The sequence below is a fragment of the Peromyscus maniculatus genome, chromosome 21 (genome assembly GCF_049852395.1).
Source record: "Peromyscus maniculatus bairdii isolate BWxNUB_F1_BW_parent chromosome 21, HU_Pman_BW_mat_3.1, whole genome shotgun sequence".
In the NCBI taxonomy this organism is placed as follows: Eukaryota; Metazoa; Chordata; class Mammalia; order Rodentia; family Cricetidae; genus Peromyscus; species Peromyscus maniculatus.
The window spans coordinates 39197746-39220905 of record NC_134872.1 but is presented as its reverse complement, the minus strand read 5'-3'; the positions used below and the strand labels follow the sequence as shown (position 1 = coordinate 39220905).

At 48.9% G+C, this 23160-nt stretch overlaps 1 protein-coding gene across 19 annotated transcripts in view; it reads left to right on the top strand.

The window, feature by feature from the left end:
- The window catches only part of Inpp4a (inositol polyphosphate-4-phosphatase type I A), a 128601-nt gene extending 108422 nt beyond the window's left edge, over window positions 1-20179 (top strand). For 8 of the 19 annotated variants that reach the window (XM_042266157.2, XM_015998955.3, XM_015998960.3 and 5 more), the window contains 6 exons: window positions 128-254; window positions 556-696; window positions 2515-2612; window positions 6102-6214; window positions 7905-8059; window positions 17651-20179. In XM_042266157.2, coding sequence (XP_042122091.2) covers window positions 128-254; window positions 556-696; window positions 2515-2612; window positions 6102-6214; window positions 7905-8059; window positions 17651-17783 — 767 coding nt within the window. In that variant the 3' untranslated portion in view covers window positions 17784-20179. Of the gene's footprint in view, window positions 1-127; window positions 255-555; window positions 697-2514; window positions 2613-6101; window positions 6215-7904; window positions 8060-8562; window positions 11424-12764; window positions 15735-17650 lie in introns of those variants that run through there. The other 11 variants (XM_076557472.1, XM_015998961.3, XM_042266150.2 and 8 more) reach the window with 2 other exon arrangements.
- The last annotated feature ends 2981 nt before the right edge of the window (window positions 20180-23160 follow it).

Sequence of the window (23160 nt, the reverse complement as noted above, 5' to 3'; positions counted from 1 at the left end):
GTGCTATGTTGAGGGGAAGGCCTGAGAGAATGCCCACCCATCCATGCCTTAGCCCTTTGTTCACAACCGACCTGGGGAGAGTAGCAGGCCTTGACACCACCCTTCTCTCTTTGTCTTCTCCTCTCAGGAGAGGAGCTGGCCATGTTGGAGGACATGAGCCTTGGCATCATGGACTTGAGGAACGTGACCTTTAAAGTCACCCAGGCCACTTCGAATACATCAACTGACATGCTGCCGGTCATCACAGGAAACCGGTAAAAATAACCATCTCTTGGGTGTGCCAGGCAACAGCGTTTAACTGTTTGTGTTTGTCTTGTTGGACACAGGACATGCTCTGTTATGCACTTTGCTTTTATTTGATTTTGTTTTACTCTTTTAAAACATGGCATGCAGCCTTCCCTCTACCCACATCAATTTCATAATTTCTCCTTCAGGGTCTGAGTGGGCACTTGAACCACAGTAGCCAGAGTGCCACAAACGCTCTGAAGTATGCTTTGGATCTGTCCCCTACTCTCAGGGTCCTGATCTTATCCCTTCTTTCCCTCTCTTCGCTAGTGATGGCTTTAATGTGCGGATCCCTCTGCCAGGACCGCTGTTCGACTCCCTGCCCCGAGAGATCCAGAGTGGCATGCTGCTGCGGGTGCAGCCAGTCCTCTTCAACGTGGGCATCAATGAGCAACAGACACTGGCTGAGAGGTGGGTGCCGCTCTGCGGGTGCCTGTGCGGCTGGGGGGTTCAAGTGTCCCTGGAGCTGTGGGTGTGGGCTCCCCTCAACTGGGGATGCACTGTGGCTGCTGAGAAATGTCGTACAACTTTTAGTAGAACGGGGCCTGATCAGATCTCCACGTTAAGTAGGTCACATTGCTGGCCATGGGTAGAAAGGATTCAAGAGAAACGTTAGGATGTTGCTGAAGAGGCCGGGCCACAGGGCAGTGCTAGGGATCTGGATAGGTGGAGCTTGCTGTAAGTGTTCCGAGAAGGGACCAACTGGAGACCCATGTAAGCAGCATAGAGGATAAGTCGGCTGAGGCCCTAGGCTTCCAGATTGGACAAGTGGGTTGGTGCCTTCTCTGAGCTCAGGACCATGGGGAAGGTAGTGTTTAGAGCAGATAAGGCTGAGGCACCAGCCTAGAAAACAGAGCCCTCTCAAGGCAAGATCTAGAAGAATCTAGTGTGAGGAGAATGGGCCTCTTGTGGGAGGACATTCCCTGCCTGAGACAGTCCAGATGAGTGAGCCGAGGAGGATAGAGGAGGATGTATGAAGAGTCTGAGGAGGAGAGAGTGGAATTGAAGAGTGAGGAGTATTGGCTTGGTTCGCTTGCTCCAGCAGCACATGCGTAAGTTTGTTTTGCTTCTGAGATGAAGGGAGACTGCCCAGAATGGAAAGTCCCCACCCCCATCACCCCGAGGGGGCAGGTGCCTGCTAGACACGAAGCTGTTGTGGTACCAGGGCGAATTGTCTATGTTGAGTACTGCCTTTGAGGCTAATGCTGGTAGGGCATAGAGCAGGGGAGTGGTAGGCTGGGCTGAGGGTCCAGGTCTCAGACTGCACAAAGATGCCCCCCTTTCCCCTTCTTCCTGTTTAGCACCTTCCTTGAAGGTAGCATCTATTACTTACCTCATGTATTTGGTACAGTCATTCTTGCAACATGTAGTGGGCATAGGTCACACCCACCTGATGAGGAAAGAGCCAAGGCCCCAGCGCAGCCCAGAGGGACAGTTAGTGTTCACACAGCAGAGGGTGACTTCAGATCCCAGCATAGTCTCCTTATTCCTGGCTCCCCCTGCTGCTGTCCCCTTTCCTGGGTGCCTTTGAGAGCCTGTGACACACAATGGACTTTTAGTCTCTGAGCCTGGTGCTGTTGGTCATTTTTATGTTGCTGTGACAAACCACCTTTAAAAAGATCAAAACTTAGGAAGTAAAGGTTTACTCTGACGTATGATTTCAGAAGTTTCAGGCCGTGGTTGCTGGCTCCATTGCTCCACAGCCTGTGCATGGCAAGGCAGAGAACCACAGTGTAGAGCTCAGATGGTGGGACAAAGTCACTCACCCCATGGTGTACATGAGACAGGAAGGCTCAGAAGACAAGGTCCGCCCTTAAAAGATGTCCCTCCAGTGCTGCTTCCTCCAGCTAGGCCCCAGATCCTAATAGAGTATTTAACTGGACACTTAGCAGTGAGCCATCAGGATCCAATCACTGTCACTGGTGCCCACAGCCCAAGCCTTCCACATGTGGACTTGCACGGAGAGACTTTTTACCAAGCTGTAGCAAGCACGGACCCTGCACCAGTGCACTCGTAGACATACCTGTAGTGAGTTCCAGTGGCCTCTGCTTGTGAAATCCATGCCCAGTGCCGTAGGATGGCTTTATCCTCAGGAAGGAGGAGGGACCTGGGGTTTGGGCTGGCAGCTTATCTCCTTGGGAGAATCGATCCCTGTAGATTTCTTGTAGCTTTCAGCTTGTTAGAGGAAGATGGCATGGCCCGTCTACTGATATCTTGATTCTCCCCAAGGTTTGGAGACACATCCTTACAAGAAGTCATCAACATAGAGAGCTTGGTGCGGTTGAATTCCTACTTTGAGCAGTTTAAGGAGGTTTTGCCGGAGGACTGTGAGTATTCCTTCACTCATGTGTTCCACACTGCTTGTGCAGTCTTCATTTTGGATGCCTGAGCTCTAGCCCTCTGCTGTCTGGATACTGCCCAGCTCATCCTACTGCAGTGGTGTGCACATCCATCTGTGTGCACAAACCCGACACGGATGTATTTGAGCTCTTCCTTCTCCGCCCCTCACTTATGTGCATGGCATCCCATCTACCTGGCTTGAGTCCCCCCCAGGAAAGCTTCCCTGGTGCTGCAGCCCCTGCTTCCCTCTTCTGCAGTGGACTCTCTTCTGCTGTTTATGACATAGCACTTTCTGCCCTAGTGTTCTGCCTCTCATTGGTATATTCCACAGCAGACTGTGTGCCCCTGCTGGGAGCACTGGGGCTTCTGGGAGGCAGTCCAAGACTGCATGAGCTGTCTGTGTTTTTCTGTCCCTGGCATGTAGAGTAAGATGCAGAAAAGGTACTTCATACTGCAGTCCAAGACTGCATGAGCTGTCTGTGTTTTTCTGTCCCTGGCATGTAGAGTAAGATGCAGAAAAGGTGCTTCATACTGAGTGTTTGTGGACAAGATGACCCTGCCACAGCCTCCCCGAGACAGTGGAATTCCATGTTGTGCTCACTCACGTATAGGTCTCTGTTGTCCATGTGAGGACACTTCAGAGAGGGTTTGGGCAGCCACAGCACTCAGGGGAAAGCCCAGAGCTGCTCAGCAGAACTTGTCACTGTACACCTCTTCTGGCTTCATCCCAGCAAACTCACTAAGCCTCTGCCATGTTTATACCCAGTGAGACAGCCCCGCTTCTTGGGGTACCACACAGGGTATACAGACACTTGCCCTCGATGGGAGATAAGTTTCATTTCTCTTGCATGTTGGCTGGAAACAGTATCTTGCCTGGGGATGTAAGCGGGCTTCTTTTGCATTCTGTAGAAGATGATATGGATCCTAGAGTTGGGACCTGACGGTGAAACAATACAGAGAACACTGATGAGCTGGACACCAGGCTAAGTGTCCTGCACAGTGTCCCATGGCCACTGTTGGGAATCCTCAGAGGACAGTACTACTATGTGGGTCCAAGGAAAGAAAGGGTGGCCTGGCTGTGAGACCTGTATTCGTAGACAGTTACGAAAGACCCAGGAGAAGGCATTGGCTTTCATTTGGCAGTGCTCATGTAGGAAACGGGGAGAAGCTGTCTCTGCTTGGGCTCCCCAGTGTTCTGGTTAGACTGGAGGAGGGGACACAGGCTACAGGCAGCCCTGGAAAGGCAAGTGTCCCCTGACACATTGTTTCCTCTGTGCCCCTCACCTGCTGCTGCTGTGGCATGGTCAGGGGCAAAGGCACACTGCAAGGTTCTGACTGAGAGCCAGTGCCACTGAAGCCCTGAAGCCAACACTTGGAGAACTTGAAGCGTATTGGCCATAAGCATATCGGTCCTTTCCCAGTGTCTTAGTCAGGGTTTCTATGGCCGTGATAAAACACCACAGCCATAACAACTTAGGAGAGAACAGTTTGTTTCAGCTAATACTTCCACATCATAGTCTACCATCAAAGGGAGCGAGGGCAGAGCTCCAGGCAGGAGCCCGGAGGCAGGAGCTGATGCAGAGGCCACGGAGGAGTAGCTTATAGGCTTGTTCCCCATGACTTGCTCAGCATGCTTTCTTATAGAGTCAGGACCACCAGCCCCGGGGTGACGTCACCCACAGTGGGGTGGGCCTCCTGCATCCACATCAATGATCAGTAAGACAGTGCCCCACAGACTTGTCCACAGCCAGGCTGGTGGAGGCATCTTCTCAACTGTAGTTCCCTCTTCCAAAACAGCTCTAGCTGGTGTCAAGTTGACATAAAACTTGCCAGCACACACATGTTCCAGTAGTGGCTCTAGCCTCTTGTCCCTCCCAGGACTCAACTGTAGGTCATCAGTGAGGTGTCCTCCGATTCTTCCTTAGTGCTCATTATTGAAAACAGGTCTGTCAAGGGCTTGCCCTGGGCCAGGGGCTCTGGCTCCTTTCCATGACCCCATAGCACCTGCGTGGGTGCTGCTGGTCTCTCACACACTTGACAGATGAGAACAGTGAGGAGTGTAGGGTGTGTCTCCTCAGGAGCTACACCGATCCCAGCAGCATCTTATTTTACTGCTATAAGAGGAGAGACAGGCTGTGGACTTGTAGGGAACAAGAGCATCCACCAGAGAACAAGATGAACATTGATGGAAGGGCCAGTGCTACTCCAAGGATGGAGGGAGGGTGGGGGAGTGAACATTACCAAGGGCAATCCTGTGACCAGCATTTTGGAAGATGGGCAGTTTCTGGTGTTTCTAATACCCCCACTTCACCCCCTAAGGTACAAAAGCAGATTGAGGATAAAGTTCAGGGAATGAGGACGCCCATAGAAACAGAAGCTAGGTGCCAGAGAGAGGTAGTCCGTGTGCCCATAAGCCCCCAGAGGGAGTTAGGGAATTGTGATTCCCAGAATCATAGGCTCCCTCCACCTGAATGCACCATGTCCATAAGCCCCAAGGGGTAGGCAGTCACTAAAATGCAGGCTGCAGGTTAGGCCAGGGAGAGGCTGCCGCTGCTGGGCAGTTGGGAGGAAGAGTCATTTTGTCTCCTCTGGAGAGAGAACGCCCTGACCAAGCTGAAGCTCCCCTCCTCTGGGCTAGCACAGCCTCCATTACAACCTGCGGGCCTCACAGGCGGGAGGCCTCTCCCTTCTGTTTTCTGCTTCTTCTTCCGAGTGAGGATGCAGCGGCAGGAGTCGTTTGCACAGGAGCCTGTGTACGCCAAAGGAAGGTTGTCTCACAGAAGCTGCACTTGACTGGAGGACTCAGACGAGGGTTTCCTCAGCCGTGACCTGGGGGCTCTTCTCTTTAATAATATCAGTGTGTGAAAACCCACACTACCTTCACAAGAGGTTGCCTTGTCTTTGATTTTTTTGTCCCAGGTGTCGTGGGTGAAGCAATATGGCAGGGGGGCTCAGGAGGTCCTGCAAGGGCCTGGAGCCTTCCACAGTGGAAGAGGGGCGCTGTTAGAATTAGTGGGGTTAGGGATCCCTGGGCCATTCAGAAATTCTTCCTTCAAGTGTGAGCTGAGGTCTCTCATGGGAGGCTGCACTTCTAGACTCTCCCAAGGTTTCCATGCACTCACTGCTCAAGACCCATTGCTCCCAGCAGTCTGCATTCCTGATGCTGGTCTGGAAACTAGGCAGCTCACCCTCACTTCTTGCTCACTGCCCCTTGGAGATGCAGGAGGCCTGGGTAATTCCGGTTCCTTTAGCAACCCTTTCTCCTGCCTCTTAGAAAAGCCAACAAAAGATAAAAGTTGCTGCCCTTTGATGGTGGCACTAATAAAGTGAAGGGAATTCAGGGCTCAGCATCCTGGTAGCCATGTTCAAATCTGCAAACACATCCCTCCCGTACCTGCTGGGAAGCAGGAAAATACTTCCTCAGCAGCAGTATGTTTGAGTGGGCCCCTCTTCCATGGACTCCTCTTCTCTTCCAGGTCTACCTCGATCTCGGAGTCAGACTTGCCTGCCAGAGCTGCTGCGGTTCCTAGGACAGAACGTCCATGCACGCAAGAATAAGAATGTGGACATCCTCTGGCAAGCTGCTGAGGTACTCATCGTGGTTAGAAGAGTTATGATGCTCCTTCCGTGGCAGCAAATGCCTGGCCTGCTGCTTGCTAGGCCACTCCCAGTTACTGGTAGATCCTGCTTTTGGTGTCTGTGTGGTGGCCCTTTTCTTGATGAGCTTTACATTATGAGTTGCTTATGTCTGTGGCTGCTGATCTGCTGGTGGAATGGAGCTTTAGAGAGCAGACCTTCTCCTCTGCATTCCACAACAGCCCAGCTGTAAGACCTCCTCCCTGGGGGGATGTGTGATGGGTTCACTGTAGATCTTTGTCTGACTAGGCCACTCTTTAAGCTTGTAATTACAGTGAGACGTATTTTGAAACACCAAGCGACAAAAGTCTTAGCAAGATTCAGAGACTGTGTTTTCTCTTAGTTTGAGGTCTAGTTTGGCATTGTCAGGCTGGGTCCAGCAAATGGGATGGAAACACAGAAGGAGAACATGCCTTTTGGGGGGTCTGTGCAGCATGGTGGGTTATGCCTCTTGCTTTTAGTTTAAGAGAACTGCTGTAAAGTGGCAGCCGTTTCATAGGTGCCATTGTGAATTTCTGAGAGCCAGTCTGCGGGTGACACTGACAGACCCTGAACAGTGGAGTAGGGCCTTTCCTCACTGGTCCATTCTTGCACTACACAGTGGAAGCTTTGCAGATGCCCACACCCATACACGCCTTGTTTAGAGACCGTGGCTCTGTCTGTTGCAGCCACAGAAGGAGCATGAGTTAGATGTGGGGCAGCTGGCCCTCCCTGTCAAGTCAGAAAGCAGGACTTCCAGCCCCAGAGTTCTTGTCCCCAGTAGAGTCCCAGCCGTAGAGGTATATATTCAGGGGTGCAGTTTTCAAGCACCTTTGTATATCCCGTTTCATGTTGCCCGTACGGTCATCTGTGGGAACAATGGGGATGGGGCAGCAGAGCCATGCCGCTTAGACATTGCGTCCCCCAGAGCTGTTCTTTTTCTGGATCTTCATTTCTGTATATGAACAGAGTCCCAGCTAGTCTGCAGAAAACCTTCAGTCAGGTCTAGCTGATCATTTCACAGGTGAGGAGGCCAAGCCAGAGCCCCAGAGCTGGCTGTAGTGCGGCAGGGTTGGGAACCTGTCACTATGGATCTCTTCTAGTGCCAGGGGCTGCTGTGTTTAGGAGCCATAAATCTAAGCCGTATCTAGAAACGAAAGGCCATGCCCGCAGTGTTCTTGCTGTGGGAGAGGTTTTGTACTAGCAGGTCCAGGGACAAGGGGACCCTGTGAGTGGCCATGTTTCCCCTGGCTGGGTTCTCCTCTGTGTCCTCATTCCTTGGCTGGATATGCTGAGAAGGCCCAAGCATGGCTTATAAGGGTTAGTGCAAAACAGTGATGCCCAAAAGTCTCTAGAACACACAAGGTTCTAGAAGTCCCTTGAGAGAACACACAAGGGACAAGTTCTCCTGGGGAATGGTGGTGTGGGGCAGAGATGATCAGGCTCCTCAGGTGGCGGGGCCCTCTCAGAACTTGTTTGGAGTTACCTTGGGTTCTGATACCAACTCAGCAAGACAGCGATGGGGAGCCAGGCAGTCAGGCTAGGACTGGGCTTGGAGTTACTGCTGGTGCTCCTGCCAGACCTGTGGGGCGCCCCCTCCCCTTGAGGGTGCTGCCTTTCTGCTGGCTCTTCTCTCCTAAGAAGAGCCCATTTCCTGTTGGCAGGTCTGCCGCCGCCTTAATGGGGTTCGATTCACCAGCTGCAAGAGTGCCAAGGACCGCACAGCCATGTCGGTGACGCTGGAGCAGTGCCTGATCCTGCAGCATGAACACGGCATGGCCCCGCAGGTCTTCACACAAGCCCTGGAGTGCATGCGCAGGTGAGTGAGGGCTCCTGTCGGGCTGCACCTGCCCAGCCACCTGCTTCCCTTTGCTGTGTAAACTGCAGATGAGCCCACCCCCCTGCACACTTGAGTTTGACCACTACTCAAACGACTGGCCCTGGCAAACTCAGGTAGTAGTCTCGTAGAAGGCCAAGAGGACAAGCCAGCACTCATTTTGAGCAGAGCTGCCCTGGCCCCTTAGAGTGGTGGGCAGACTGGGGACAGACAGTTCAGCGAGGACGGGGAGCCACCTGACCGTGGTTTGGGGCCCATGCTTTCTCAGCAGGCAGCTGCTCTTACATAGTGTATATGTGTGCGGTGTAGACTTCCAAACTCCAGTGAAGGAACCGAGTCTGCAGGTTGCACTGGTTTGCTCTGCTGCCTCTCTAGTAGTGGACAGAGTTTGCTCTCGTGAATGTCTGATGGTGACAGCTGTCTGTGTGCCCTGGCCACCTCCCCCTAATGATGTCCTGGTTCTGAGGCAGCGGATGTGTTTGCAGAATGAAACCCAGAATTCAGATTGTCCTCTGTTGATGGATGCCTTGTTTCAAGCACTGCTGGGAAGCTCCCTACCTCGCATACCAAAAGAAAGGATAAGAAACCTGGTTTTCCTGTCTCCTTTGATGTAGTCACCAATGCTGTTAAAGTCTCGTTTTTCAACAGTCACTTCTACTGAATGTTCTGTATCATTTGTCCTCACCAAATTCTTTAAAGCGTTCAATTCTCTTATCCTTTCTATATGTTTCTGCCATTTGACCTTCTCACAATGCACAAAGTGATGCCTGAGCTCATGCCTCTTGATAGTAGCGTAAATGGCATCATCCCGTTCTTGTTTTGTCTCCAAGTTCATTTAAACCTCTCTGTTAAAGGTCCTCAGCACTCCATGCCTTCGCCCCTAGCGATGGAAAAGCAGCAGAGTCTTGGAGGCACTCTGGGTCTGTGTCCAGAACCTCTGCACCCTTTGGCCTCTGCACCTCTGTGTATGTGCTCCCGGTTCTGAGGGTGGCAGCTGTCCGGGCTCATCAGTTGTCCAGTAGGAGGAAAGGCTGATCTAGTGACCACAGATGTCTACCACTGAGGACGTGAGGGCAACCCAGACAGGGGTCCCTGCGCTCGTACAGCAGAGGCTGGGACCAGTGTCCTTCAGAGGTACACCCCTGGGACCACTACCTCCAATCGTGCCCCCCCCATATCCCAGTAATAATGCAGTAAACCACGACCCTTTCAATAGATAAGAGCAGTCCTCAGCCCCAGTTAGCTCCCAGTGGGGCCCACTAGCGGGGGCCGTGTCTTCAACAGGTGAATTCTACTCTGTTCAGCAGCCACTGCTTCCTTGGTGTGCTTTCCCTGTGCTCATTCTGGGCACATCTGAACGCTTTCACACCTTTTAGCTCTGCCCTTTGGTCCCCGTTCTTACCATTAGTCCGGCTAAAAGCAGCCAGCAACACCTGTGTAACAGCTTCAACAGTGGCCTCTCTGACCCCCGACAGGTGATACCATCCACAGGCAAGGACAGAATACAGGGAAGTCCTTCTCCAGAAGGTAATGCGGACGGCCTCGAGTCTGGCTTCCGCTTGAGTCTGCTCCCGTCTGTAAGAAGCCTCCTGAACAAAGGCTTTACTTTACTTGCCCATTTTATTTGACAGAGTGGACATCTGAACCTCTGGATTACCCATTAAACTGCTTATGGCATCCGGTGGGTTTTTAGGCTGTGTCTCCAGACTCTTCTGAATGCCTCCTGCAAGCCACTTCCAAAGGCTTCTGAGTCAGATGACCCACTTCTCCAGTCACAAATGTGTCCTTGCCAGTTTCCCGTTGCAGTGACAGGATACCTGAGAAAGGAGGGGAAGGAAAGAGGACTTGGCTAACAGTCGGAGAGGTTTCGGCAAGTCTGTTTCTCGACTGTGCTAAGGCAGAGTATCTTAGCAGAAGGGCATGGCAGCAGCACACAGTTGCTCACCTCCCAATAAGCAGGACACAGAGTGACAGAGGCTGAGACAAGATGCACCTTTTAAAGACCCATTCCTTTGCCCTTGCTCTGGTAAATAGGTTCCCATCCACACTCTGGCAAGAAGCTCTGACTAAACTCAGTGGGCCACACACAAAAAGAAGGCATGGAAGGAGGAGGGAGACTTGAAAAGGGTTCCTACCCGAAGAGGGAGGGTTGGGTGAAAATGACGAGAATTCATTATCTAAATGTAGGGAACTATCTAAACAAACTTGAGGGCTGTTGAGGTGACTCGGTGGGTAAAGGAGCTTGTCCCCAAGCGTGATGACCTGAGTTTGATCCCTGGGAACCACATGGTGAGGAACAACTCTTGCAGGTCACACATGCCCCCCACCTCGTGTGCCATGGCACATGCGCACATGATCAGTGAATGTAATTTAATAGATTTTATGGACACATACTCTACTGACCTAATTTAAAAGATTTTATAGACATGTACTCTACTGACCTACACCCTCCAACCAGGCCCCATCTTAAGGTTACCACCTCCCAGTCTATTGAGTACTGCTTGCACTGGGGCCCAAGCCTTTAACATATGACCCTTTGCTGGAGGAACACTTCAGAGCCAGACTGTAACATACATTCTTTAGGTCAATAGTCCCACATCTTTGTAGACATTGTTCTTTAAGTTAATAGTCCCACATCTTTGTAGATCTCTAGCAGTTTGAATACAGGTTAGTAAGTTGCACTTGTTCAGCGTCCTGGAGCATCATTCCGGTCGCCATTGTCAGCTCAGAGGCTGTTAAGTTAGGGTTGTTTTGCCATACTGTTTATGAACCCCAATATCGTGAGCGAGGAATAACCTTCCTAGGAAATGAACATATTTCCTGCTCTCTTTCTCTGTCTCATTCAATCCACTCCCTGTCTCTAGCCACAGAATTTCTAGGATCTAAACTCTCTACAGTGGGCATACTTCAGTTGGATGATTATTTTCAGTGGCCATTAAATACAAAACAAAGCCTCTGCCTGTCCCACTAGCCTCAGCACAGTGACAGTGCTCAACACGGCCCTCTGCTGACCCTGAAGTGTCCTGGCCTCTCGCTGCAGGCCTTTGTGTTTGGGTGATTGTCACACCCAACTTGTGTTTTCTGAATTAGCCCATGTGGCGAAGACACATTCTGTTAGTTACCTGCAAGCTCTGTGGCCACAGTGGAGCGACCAGTGCTGCAGCTCACTGAGAGCCCTAAAAGGCATCAGTGGATCCCAGCAAGATTACTGAGTAGAGGGTGCATTGGGTTCTCTTGCTCTCTCACTTGTGTCTTATCAGAGGAGAGAGTAGAATGTACAGGTGGGAGCAGAGCTGACACTGTGCTGACTCCTGGAGGTGCGCACGCGCGCGCGCACACACACACACACACACACACACACACACACACACACACACACACACGTAATAGTAACAATAATAATTGATCTGTAGTGGTTGCCCTCATGTGCAACATTAATTCTTGTACGAGGGCCCATTTCAAGTCCCCAGTGTTTATGAATGTGAGGTTCGGTCTAGTTCACCTACTCAATTCCTGTAAGCATGTGGGCTGAGCCCAGCACCCCTCCGGCCGGCGCTGAGGATAATGGCACAGGCAGAGGTGGCCCTCTATCCCGTGTTAGGAACTGAAACCTTCAAATAGTAGGCCCTCCTGGGCAGACGCAGTGACCTCCCAGGCAGCCCTGGCAGACAATAAGCATCAGTGAGTACTGCCAGCTTGCACAGTGCCCCCTGTCAGAAAAGCACATTCCAGCAAGGCCAGTCCCAGCTTAAGGTTTCCACTCAGAAAGCCAGGCAGGATGGAGCTGCAGGAGGCAGCTTGAGCCCCGCCTATTCATCTGCAAGCTGTTTTTTCAGAGTGCCTGCCAGACCCTGAGAACAGTGTTAGTGTTGCCCTTTGCTAGATTGGAGGGATGTTGGTCCTCAGTCACGTGGTTACAGAGCCCATCCAGCCTCAGAGCCTAGTGCCATCAAGCATAGTTTATCACTGAGCTACACTCAGCCTCCAGAACATTTTTTCTATAGGACTTAAATAAGGGAAAACCCCAAATTTCCAGTGTGAACTTGGTTGACTCCATTTTGAGGGATCATCTTCTGAAACAGTATCTCACAAAGATGGAGTCAGGATTGCTATCCCCTCCACCACCAGGACTGAGACATGAGGCAGGTAGGGGAGGATGCTGCCCTGGATGGACACCCAGGTAAACGATTTTCGTTTGTGTGGTTAATCAAGAGTCAGCTTTGTACCCACCCTCACTCGGCATCTGTGAGAAGGTCAAACCCCCATGGTTCTTCATGTTCAGCTTGCTTCTCGGAAATGCCCATCTGCAGCATGTGGGGCGTGGCGGGCGGCATGAAGCTGTGCTTGGCCAGTCGAGAGAGGGTGAACATGGAAAACCATCCTTTCAACCTACATGTGTTTAATTTTGGTAGACTGCAGTATTTCTTCCTTATTTTTCACTTCTCTCTCTCTCCTTTTTTTCCTGTAACTGTGCTGGTTTTGTTTTGGTCTTTTGTTCATGCCCTTCTCTGCATCTTATTTTTCTTTCTGTTGTGGTTCATTCCATTTTTTTTTTAAATCTTATCTTTTGGTTCTCCTTTCTCCCCATAATTTTGGGTAAAACCCATCGCATGTGTCCGTCTTTTTTTCTTTCTTTCTTTCTTTCCCCCTTTTCTTTTCCTTTCTCCCAACTTTTTCCTTTTCACAGCATTGGAACACGGGAGGTAGTCACCCAGAAGAACTTGAGCGGCCTGGTGCCCATCCGAGACTTAAGGCTAGACCCCAGCCTCCTTTGTTCCATTCCTTTATTAGCTCTGAGCCCCAATTTACTGATTGTGTGGCTCTTTCTGAGCATAGCGTACCTGGTGACCAAATTGCGTTGCAAGTAAATATCATTATGAAAAATTAAATTAGTCACAGGACAGACAAAAGTGCCCGAATATGTCCAGCCACCGTGTACCAAACTGGACAGAAGGAATGTGTCCAAGCGAGGTCTGCCGAGAACTATCTCATGCCTTACAGTTTGATGTTTTGTTCTTCTGAACTGTAAATACCTGCTAAATTCTTTCATCGAGAGGACTCGTTCATTTTGATGGCGTAGCGTCTTCAGTGCTTGTAACATGTTTTTCTGGTGCCCTGTGACTGCATTCTTTAGCTGGCCTGGAATTACTTGTACCAAATATCTTACCTTCTGATGTGTAACTATTTATTCCATGTACATCTTGTGTGCCCTGTTCCAAGAGAAAGGGCTGCTGTCTGAAAAGAGTTTGTATATTTGATACTATTCCTTCAGTGTGTTGCTGACCTTCCTAGCCTTTTGAAGAAATCAACAAGAAAAAGATGCTTTATTCGTTTATCTAGATACCCCTGCTTGATAGGACTGGACTTCCCACTTTCCTTTCAAAGCGTAGTCCTGGGATTGCAATAGCAAGCAGATTGTAGAGTCACACTCCCCTGCTCCCAGCTGTCTCCACGTGGGGACGACACAGCTGTGGATCCAGGAGCACATGCCACCGAGTCTAGCACACAAAGATTACATGTTGCATGTGACTTCAGGGTTACTCGTAACACACATAGTAGCAAGAGTTATATACTTTTTTTTTAAATAACTTTTTTTTAATTTACAAATTGTATGTTTTATTCCAGATGAAGTCTAGATATCTTTTTTCTTTTACTAATACAATAAGGTTATATATAATGAACAAAAAAAAATCAGAGAAAATGATTTTTAAAAATGAGGCTTAAGTTTTAGCAGTTGTGTGAGAGAGAGAGCTGTGAGAAAGGGAGATGGCTGTGGTTTTGCCATGATCACTCTTAATTTTAACATGGCACTGCCCCTAAAATAGGATGACTACTCACCCGGACATTCATGTGGCAGAGAGTGATTGTCCTCCATAAAAGTAACCAAGTAGCCTAGGAAAGATTCCCCTTGCCTTGTGGCCTTGTTTAAGAAATAGTGAATGCCTTCCCCACCTCCCAGTTCATAGTAGGTTGTATTTCTGCTTTTGACCTCCAGTTCGATGAAGGAGATTTCTTTTCATGAGTCTTGTAGGAAACCTGGAGTGACTTAGAGAATCTGGAGTTTCGAGTATCTTGACATTCTCATGCCCACAAACCCATCCACCAGAGCTCTAGCCTCTCTAGTCTATGAGATTTCCTGACAGTACTTGGAGGACTGCCTCTGATCTGGCTTCATCTCGGAGAGTGACATGGAGGAGCTGCAGAGCAGTTAGTAGCGAATACCAGACGCCAGACCAAATCTGTCAGTTGGGCTGAGGAAGGTTGTCCTTACCACACCTGAGGAGTGCCCTTTTTTGCAGATCTGAGCACCACAGATTCCCCCGGGCAGGCTCGCCTCAGAGTTCCCACATAAACAGGTCTACTTGTCTCTCCTAGTAGAAACGTGGTGACAGCTCTGTGGCATCTCTCAGTTTAGTGTTTCAGCCACTGCCCATCTGACATTAGTCACCAGACAGACTTGTCCAGTCAGTGATTCTTGGAAAGGAATATTTGATAGATGCCCTTTCCCTTCAAAGCATGTGCTTCAAGCCCAACAGACCATTTTGTTTGCTTCATCTGAACAGGGGAGAGAGAGTCCATAGTCTCCTTCCATCCCCATCCCACGGCCCCCATTCCTTGCTCTCGGTTGGTACCCTCCAGGTAACATGGAGGTGACTCAGGAATGCATCATTTCCAGGGTTGTGCTGTGGCCATGCAAAGACCATAGACAGACGAGGGAAGTCTCTAGAAGTAACTGCAGAGACAGCACCCTCTGTCCCCTGTGGCCCAGGATTCCACAGCTCTTTGCAGGGACTCTTCTCAGGACTATTATACAGCAAAGGGAAGCAGTGCTGGTTAGAGAAATCTCTGCCCACACCTCAGGCAGGGAGAATTCCTGTCGGGGACACTATGGTCTGTTGTGGTGCCGAGCCCCCCTCCTGGCCTATACAGCCCTGGCTGTTGGATCAGAAGGGCAAACAATGAGATTCCTTGTCTGTCTCTTCCAGGGGTGAGTAGAAAGCCGTACACCACCCTGTGCCTCCAGGTACAAAAGGCTGGCTGGCTCTGGGAGTCCACCCCAGCAGGGGGGATTGGGGATTTGAATCAGCTTTTTTCCTCTAACATACTGGGGAGGTGGGGAGACCAACCTTCAGTCTGTTTATCCTTTATACTGGATTTTAATGTCATGAAGGTCTTTTGCTCATGAAACCAAGCCAAATATGTATTCAAAATCTTGTCTACATCAAGAAATGAGGAGAAACAGGATAAGGAGATGATTCAAGCTAGGCACTGTTGGTGTTGGCTGATGGCATCTGGGTTGCTTCTGAGTAATCCTGAGCTGTGGTACGGTGCCTGGTCAGAGCTGCATCCTCTGCAGCAGCAGCTTTTGAAGGAGAGAGCCATGCTGACGCCACTGCCTTCTCCTGTACTCACTCAGATGGAGATACTGAAACAGGGACGTGGTCCTTCTACAGAGTCACTCATGTCTACTGTGGCATGGCCTAGACATGGAGGCCTTCAGATGAACGCTAAAGTGGAAGCCCCTCCCCCCTCAAAAGAAGGAAAAGCAGAGGTCTTAGGATTGTCCTTTAGAGTTTCCATTCAAATTTCCAAAGTTGATGTCCTTGAAATGAAGTAATTCTTGAGATAATAAATCAGGAATTGTCCAATAACTAAATCTCTCTCGTTAAAATCTGCCTAAAGCCTTGCCATGTACTATTGCCTGCTAACAACACTGGAACAGTGTGGTCAGTGAAAGTGTGCTGCTTCAGGCCATCATGCAGGACTCTGCCACAGGGCACCCTTTACCACCTCTGCAGACCTTGTCCCAAACCTTCAAGCCAGTCCACGGACACCTGCAGATCATGCCAATAGTGTCAGCATGCAGACAGGGCATATCAGCCTGGCTAGAAACATGTAGAAGAAACAATTTGATTTAAAAGTCAAATTAAAGGCACAATTTGAATTGCAAGCTCACGTACAATGTATGCAGTCAGCTAAACCTAGTTTTAGTTCTTTTCACAGGTAAATACAGAGACTGTCAGTTTTTAAGTTATCATTTGGCATCTACTGGGTAGCTGGGCTTGAGGGCCTTCTGTATCAATGGAGAAGCCATATGTGAAGTAGTCTGTCAGGCCAGGAGCTTCCAAAGACATGGCAGGTTCACTGTGCACGGGAACTCATAGCTTCTGCTTTACATAGAGTTGTATTTGTATCTGATTACTGAGTGTTCAGCAGATGCTGTCGTTTGCTCTGGGTGGCCCAGGTTTTTAGCTCAGGTGACACATCCAGCCTATGGCTTGAGGCTCTGGAACAAGGACATGCAGAGTGGCTGTATCTGTCAACAGCAAGCAGGTGGATGCTTCTCTAAACTGCCTGGTCTTATCTCTTTTGAATAAGCACTACTGTCCCACCAAAACCTCCTTGACATGTTCTTAATCAGGGGACTGTCATTCTCATTTTGAAAGGCTTTGGCTGCTATTTTTTAATGTATGTCATGTGATCTTCATAAGATTTGAAATACTTTTTTAAAATCACTGTTTTCTTGGTAACTGCAAATTTTACATCTCAGAAGGGGGATTTTTTTACTGAACTTGACAACTACTTGATTTCATTGCTACTCTTTAAACATTATAAAAATAGCAAGTTTTACTGTGTTGTGGAAAGGAATTTATATTAAGAATCATTTTTGGCTATTAATTTTAAGCCACTCCAGAGCATTGCCCAGAGAACTCCCTTGAGGTTCACTCTGAGGCCTCCCTGGCTCTTCATCCTCTTGCTGGGTACCATTTGTTTTTGCCCCTGGGTTGCTATGACACCCCTCCATTGAGTACTGCTGGGATTCACGCTGGTAGTGAGTTCTCCAGGGAAGAGCACCTGTGGGCTCACGTTGGGCTCAGTGGCGCTTATACAAGAAGTAGTTGTACTGAAAGCAGCCCACTTGGAGAAGGTGCCTCGTGGCCACCAGGAGATCAGTGGAGCCTCCACAGCACATCCGCCTGGTAGCCATGAGCATGTGGACCTGCTCTGCAGACAGCGCCTGGGCCTATCTGGGCACTTTGCTCTTGAACAGTCGCCCCTAGGTGGAGACAGATACCAAAGCAGCCTCCTCGGCCAGATGGCTTTTGCTACCTGCTGAATTCTGCAAGAAAAATCGGCATCTGGGTTTTGATGTGGTCACAGATTTTGCTAACGTACAAAAGGTACAGTGTTTGAGAAGCTATGGTAAGAGTTAAATATCCCCGTTCGTTCAGTTTGCTGTCTAAAAATCTTTGAACCACAAGTTGATAGTACCCCAGATAACCAAAACCAAGATACACACAAAATCATGTATTTTTAAAATAATTGTGTCTGCTAAATACAACATCGCTCTGGAAGTGCCAGCCCACAGCGCATCCAGCATGTATCCATCTGTGTGCTTTTTACCTGCTTCGTTCAGAAACCCTCCATCTTATGTGTGTTTGTTATAAATGAGTCCAGCACCCATCTTATTAACCTTTGTTTAATGCTATGGGAATAATCAGTTCATTTCCTTTAAGTCTTTTCTTTTTCCTTTTTCACTGCTGTCATTTCTTGTGCTTGTTTTTTCCCCAGTGAGGGTTGTCGGAGAGAAAATACAATGAAGAATGTTGGAAGTCGCAAATATGCGTTTAACTCCCTGCAGCTGAAGGCCTTCCCCAAGCATTACAGGCCTCCAGAAGGGACTTACGGAAAAGTTGAGACATGAACACACGGTGTCCTCTAATTAGCTGTTATGTAACCAATGTGGGTACCCTCTAGTGTCACATATGATTCTTCAAGAAGACCCGAAGGATTCGTTTTTATTTTTGTGTTTTTAAAAAGACTTCACTAAAGAGTCTATGGAGCATGATTTTGTGTTGGAATCTGTAGGGGTCCTGTGTGGCTCAATAGCGTGGATAGTAATGGCTGCCCTTACCAATAGCTTTCAGCTGTAACTATACAGTTAATGTCCTAGTTCCTAGAAGAAGCCAGCTTGGTGTGTCTGAAACTCCAGGAGACTTTTTCAAATGCCCACTTAGGCACTGCTCACCCAACTTATTTTTCTATTCAGTAACTCACACGTGAGCATTGACTTCAAGTCTACTTTCAAAAAGTCTGAATGTAAAACAGGAAGTACTCACCCCATTAAACTCCAGGTCCCAGGCAGAGTAGGAGGTGTTAGCTCAGCTTGGGGAAAAGAAGTCAGCACCTTTGTGTTGTGAGAGAAGCCGGTTCTAGTGGCCCCCAAAGGCCACTGCTCTCTGTGAAACCCAAAGTCGAAGGGAAGCTTGATCAGTCACACCAGGGGCTCATGCACCCGGGGCCACACCGCTTCCTGCCCCTTCAAGTCCTAGAAGAGTGTCTGCTTGAGATCTAAAACCAACCATGAGGTCCCTGGACTCAGCCTCCTCATAAGCTCCATGTTTAGGTCCACACCCACAGGGCATATCTCCCTTGTTGGCAATCGAGACCTTCACTATGGCTTGTCAGGTGTCTGGGAGACAACTCTTTAGTTGGTGATTTAGGGGCATAGAGACAGTAGACGCAAATATTTTCAGAATAAATGTTCTTCTGGGATGTTTCTAATCATCTTCTAGAAGGCCACAAATCATGTGTGAATGTCTAAAGAAACCATTTTAGTTTTTGGTTTATAGTAATTGTTACTATTCTTCTGTTATATGACTATTGAGAAACAGTTCAAACTATCCCCTACATTGAGAGCCCGAGAGGGGTTTGTGAGACAGGAAAGTTAGGGATTTCATAGACAATTTAGTCTGTCATCTTTTACAAGGTGATGATGAGTCTTATCTGCACATAGCAGATTTTTTTCCTTAGAATTTATATGTTTTATAAATTCTGTTAATCATAGTTCTGTTTACATGTTATTTAAAAGGCTGTAAAAGAAGTGTATATGGAGTATAACCCATGATGCTGATACCAATTGTGAGCACCATGGGAATTCTTAGAGAGGTCTAGCTAGTTTTCTTTTGGCTCCTTTAGAAACATGTAACAGACTTGAACCTGGGACATGGAGGCATAGATAGCCCAGTCCTTGGACAAGAGTGAGGGAGGGTGCAGGCACCCCTTTCTACCGGTGCGTAGCCTGGCCTGCTGCTTCGGGGAAGAGGTCCTCTGCTGAGGGGCGGCTCACTGCCCACTTCAGAGTGCACTGTGGAAGTGAGGGACAGGGAGCGCCCAGCATCCAACCCCCCCACAGGGGGCCGTTCTGCTGGTATCCGATTCTCCCACAGCCCCAGAGGCTGCTGGGGCTCAGTGGGGCTGGCTAAGCCCTTTCCCTCTTCTGTGGTCCATTTACTCTTACGTTTCTAGTTTCTTTTTTTTTTTTTTTTTTTTTTTTTTTCTCATTTTGACATCACTGCCTTTTTAAATATTGCTTTGGACTTTGAAATGAAATGTTCCCGTGTTCTCCAGCTCTCCTTCCTGTCTGAAGGGCATTACCAATCCACACTTAGAAAGGGAATAGAGCAAGAGCTGACTCACCTGTCGGCCGCTCTGCATGTGAATTACTTTCTCAGTCTTTGTTTTATACCATGAATCACTGTAAACCTCTCAGACTTGGTTAATCACGGAAGGGACTGTGGCTTCAGTGTTTTCTCTGAAGGCATTGTGACTGGCTCCCAGCGCAGAACACGTTCCCGGCTTGCCAGGAAGGCACACCTGGCACTGCATGGGCGCAGGCAGCTCCCTCCGCCCCAGGAGGCTGAGCTGTTCACTGTAGGTGGGACACGGTTTTCCTGGTGGCCATAGAGAGGACGTGCCGTCCACCGTCTGCCCCCACTTCAGAAGGAATGTGCGGTGTCTGGACAGCTGGGAGTGCCGTGTGGATCCCGTCGGCTCCTGCAGCAGAGCTGCCTGTACTCTCCTTTAAAGATGTAAAAATAGTGTATAATACTGTTTTATCCCCCCCCCCCCCCACACACACACACTTGTACTTGCCAAGCTTAGTGCATTTAAATACTTGTATTTATTTGTTTGGGACAGTATTAATATATATGAACATATAGTTACTGTTTTATATATTCTTAGCTCACTTAAAGCCATGTATGCTGTAAATGTGCTTGTCTTTAGAATGGGAAATAATAAAAACTGACAAGAACATTACACTTGGTCTCCCTTGATTCATTCTCCTGTACTGGAAGGAAGTGGGTAGCCAGCACCAGACTGGTACATTGTACCACCGGGCTTAGGTGCCAGGATTCATAGGCTTGTAAATGGGGGGAGACTAAGGTCTTTTTAACCACGTTTTTAGTTCATTCAAACTAAGGTGTGGTTAAGAACAGAGACCAATCCAGGTTCTGCCTCTCACTGGTCAGTGACTTGGGACAGGCTGTTTTTGTGTATGCCAACTGTTTTCAACAGTGGTAGGTTCCTCAGAAGGTGGCTGTGAGGACCTTGGTCCCATGTGTTCCTAAATGTGTGTTGTGTCCTTTCCCTGAACAACCTCCCCATCCGTGGGGTGACTTGCTGAGAAGCTGTACAAAGCTGCTGCCGCGTCATCAGCACCATGCGCTGAGTCTCTGCATCTCCTTCAAGGAACATGTACCTGGTCATTTCCCTTGGAGATTCCTGGCAATGGAAAAGAGTTAAAAACAAGGTAAGTATGCTTGGCTGTCTGAAAGTCTACCATTGCTGTAGCCAGGGCTTTCCCTCTCTCTTCTCACAGACTCGGGAATGGAGTCTGGCTTCAGTTTCCATTTCGTGGAGTCTCTGCACATATCAAAAGTCTGCTCTGCTGATACATGGGATTTGGTGACGCCTTTAATAATCTTTAGTAAACATTCTAGTAACTCCTCTATCATAGGTTGAGGTTTATGAAGCTGTTGGTTAGCTGGGTTTGGCTTCCTCTCTGTTAGGGCTACAGAAGTCTTAAATGTCTTGCTCCGTTTGATGTTTGTTCTGAGATCAAGGTTTGGCTTTCCCATGGATGACCATGTCCTGGTGTCTGACGTGGTCGGTGTGCCTGTGTTGGAAGGCTGGACTCTGGTGCGCAGTAGCTCCTTCTCGGCTTACAGTGTGCTGTTTCACAGTGGGTGCCTTCTGCCTCGGCTCTCCTGGGAGTGGGCGTGGAGGCCAGGGCTCGCTCTGTCGTCTTCCTCTGTCAATCCTCACTTTAGTTACTGAAGCATGGTCTTGCTGAATCCAGAGCTTGCCAGTTCCAGTCAGTCTCAGCCTGTCGCACCGTCATTCAGCTGCCTCTTGTGCTGGGATTTCAGGTGGCCGAAGTCCACTCCTCACACGTACACACAGGTGCCTTACCCACTAAGCTGTCCACCGCCCTTTACTTCGTTTTGACATCTAGGCCAGCTCCTCTGGAGTTACTCTGGGATTCAGGCGCATGCTGTATCAAGAGTTGACTTGGCTCTGAGTGACCCCCTTCTCTCAACCGACCCTAATTTTGCTTCTTTAATCACATGATGCTGGATGGCTCAGTTAGTACAGTTCTTGTCATGAGAGCGCATTTTTCCTGGAGACCTACAGTCGAATTCAAGTCTCGTGAGGTATACAGTGTGTCTCATGAGGAGATGACTGCTCCTAAAGAACTTCCTGAGTTTATTAACTCATAAAGCAAAGTCTGGGCAAATATGTACAGGGATGGAATTTAAGGGCACGAAATAAAGGCAGAAAGAACAAAGCCAAGTCAGATTGAATTGATAAATATGGATCCATTAAACAGACATTCTGGGTTTGATGTTTTAACACAGGGAGTGAAAAAAAAAAGATACTGCTTATCTGATTGGTTAGCCAAAATATGGATCAAAATGATACTGCTTATCTGATTGGTTAGCCAAAATATGGATCAAATGTAGCCTACTTACTGTGGGGGCTGGCAGTACCTGCTACCCTTGGTGTACTGTTGGTGGATGGAGTCCAAGGCTCAGAGAGTTAGAGTCCTGAAGTGAATCACTGTTTGGAAGAAAGGTAATCCAGGATAAAAGTGGAGTCATTCCTCAGACTAGCTTGAAGAATGGCTGTACACAAATTAGTCAGCAGGCTGGGTGTGAGGCACTTAAGCAGAACAGTACGATCTAGCTAGATGTCCAGAGGGATCTATACTCTCAGCAAGTCTGGGATGGATCTAGAAATGGAGGAGTCATTAGCACGTTAACCTTTATTCCACAGGATTGTCACATTTCTTTCTCGGGAGCGTCCTCAGGGAGGCCGTTACTATTTCTACACATAATACAGATTAGATCCCTCAGGCAGAGGGGAAGGGTACTGCTCTAAGAGAGGGGAAGAGACTTCCTCTGTAAAACCCACTGCAGTTGGAATTCAGCATCCCCAGCCCCATCAGCTCCTCTCTACCAAGTTACAGGGTCCCATTCTCTGCCCACCTGCACCCTCACTTTAAATGATAGCCTTTGAGGAGGAAAGTGTGTGTCGTCAGTCAGTGCATGATGAGGACTGGACTTTGGCAGGACCACAGAAAGAAGGGTGAGAATTGATCCCTGATGGAAAAATCCATTAATAAGTGTGTGTGTGTGTGTGTGTCCATAAAAGGATGTATTGGCTTATACAACTGGAAGCTTGTGGCTGCCTGCATGCTGGAGAAGCTGATAACCTGGTAGCAAAAGAGCATCGGGAAGCCTCAGAACAAGAGAACCAGTGATACAGTGTGAGGCTGAAGACCTGGACGCTCCCTGGCCCGCTGGTCTGAGTCCGTGCTGAAAGGCTGCAGTACCCAAATCTGACCTCTTCGGGCAACGGCAGCAGCGGTGGAGACTTGCTCAGAGCCCGCAGCACCGCCCGGCTTTCCCTTTCTCTGCTTCCATCCCACCTGGGGCCCCAGCCTACTGCATGGTGCTGCCCACATTCCTGACCTGTCTTTGCAGTTCCTCTCCTGTGTCAATCATGTCCAAAAGTGTCCTTCCAACACATTCAGAAGTGGTGCTTTACTAATATTACCCCGGGGGCCTCTCAATCAGGTTAACTTGGCAACTAAGAGCAACTGTCGGAACATCCCATCAAGTCACTGAGGTCTTTCTTCCATCCGTCCCTTGACTTTCCATCACACACACCCTGGTCATCGTGACCTGTAAAACTACTCACACTTTCTTTTCCCTTCAAAGCCCTGTATGGTGACT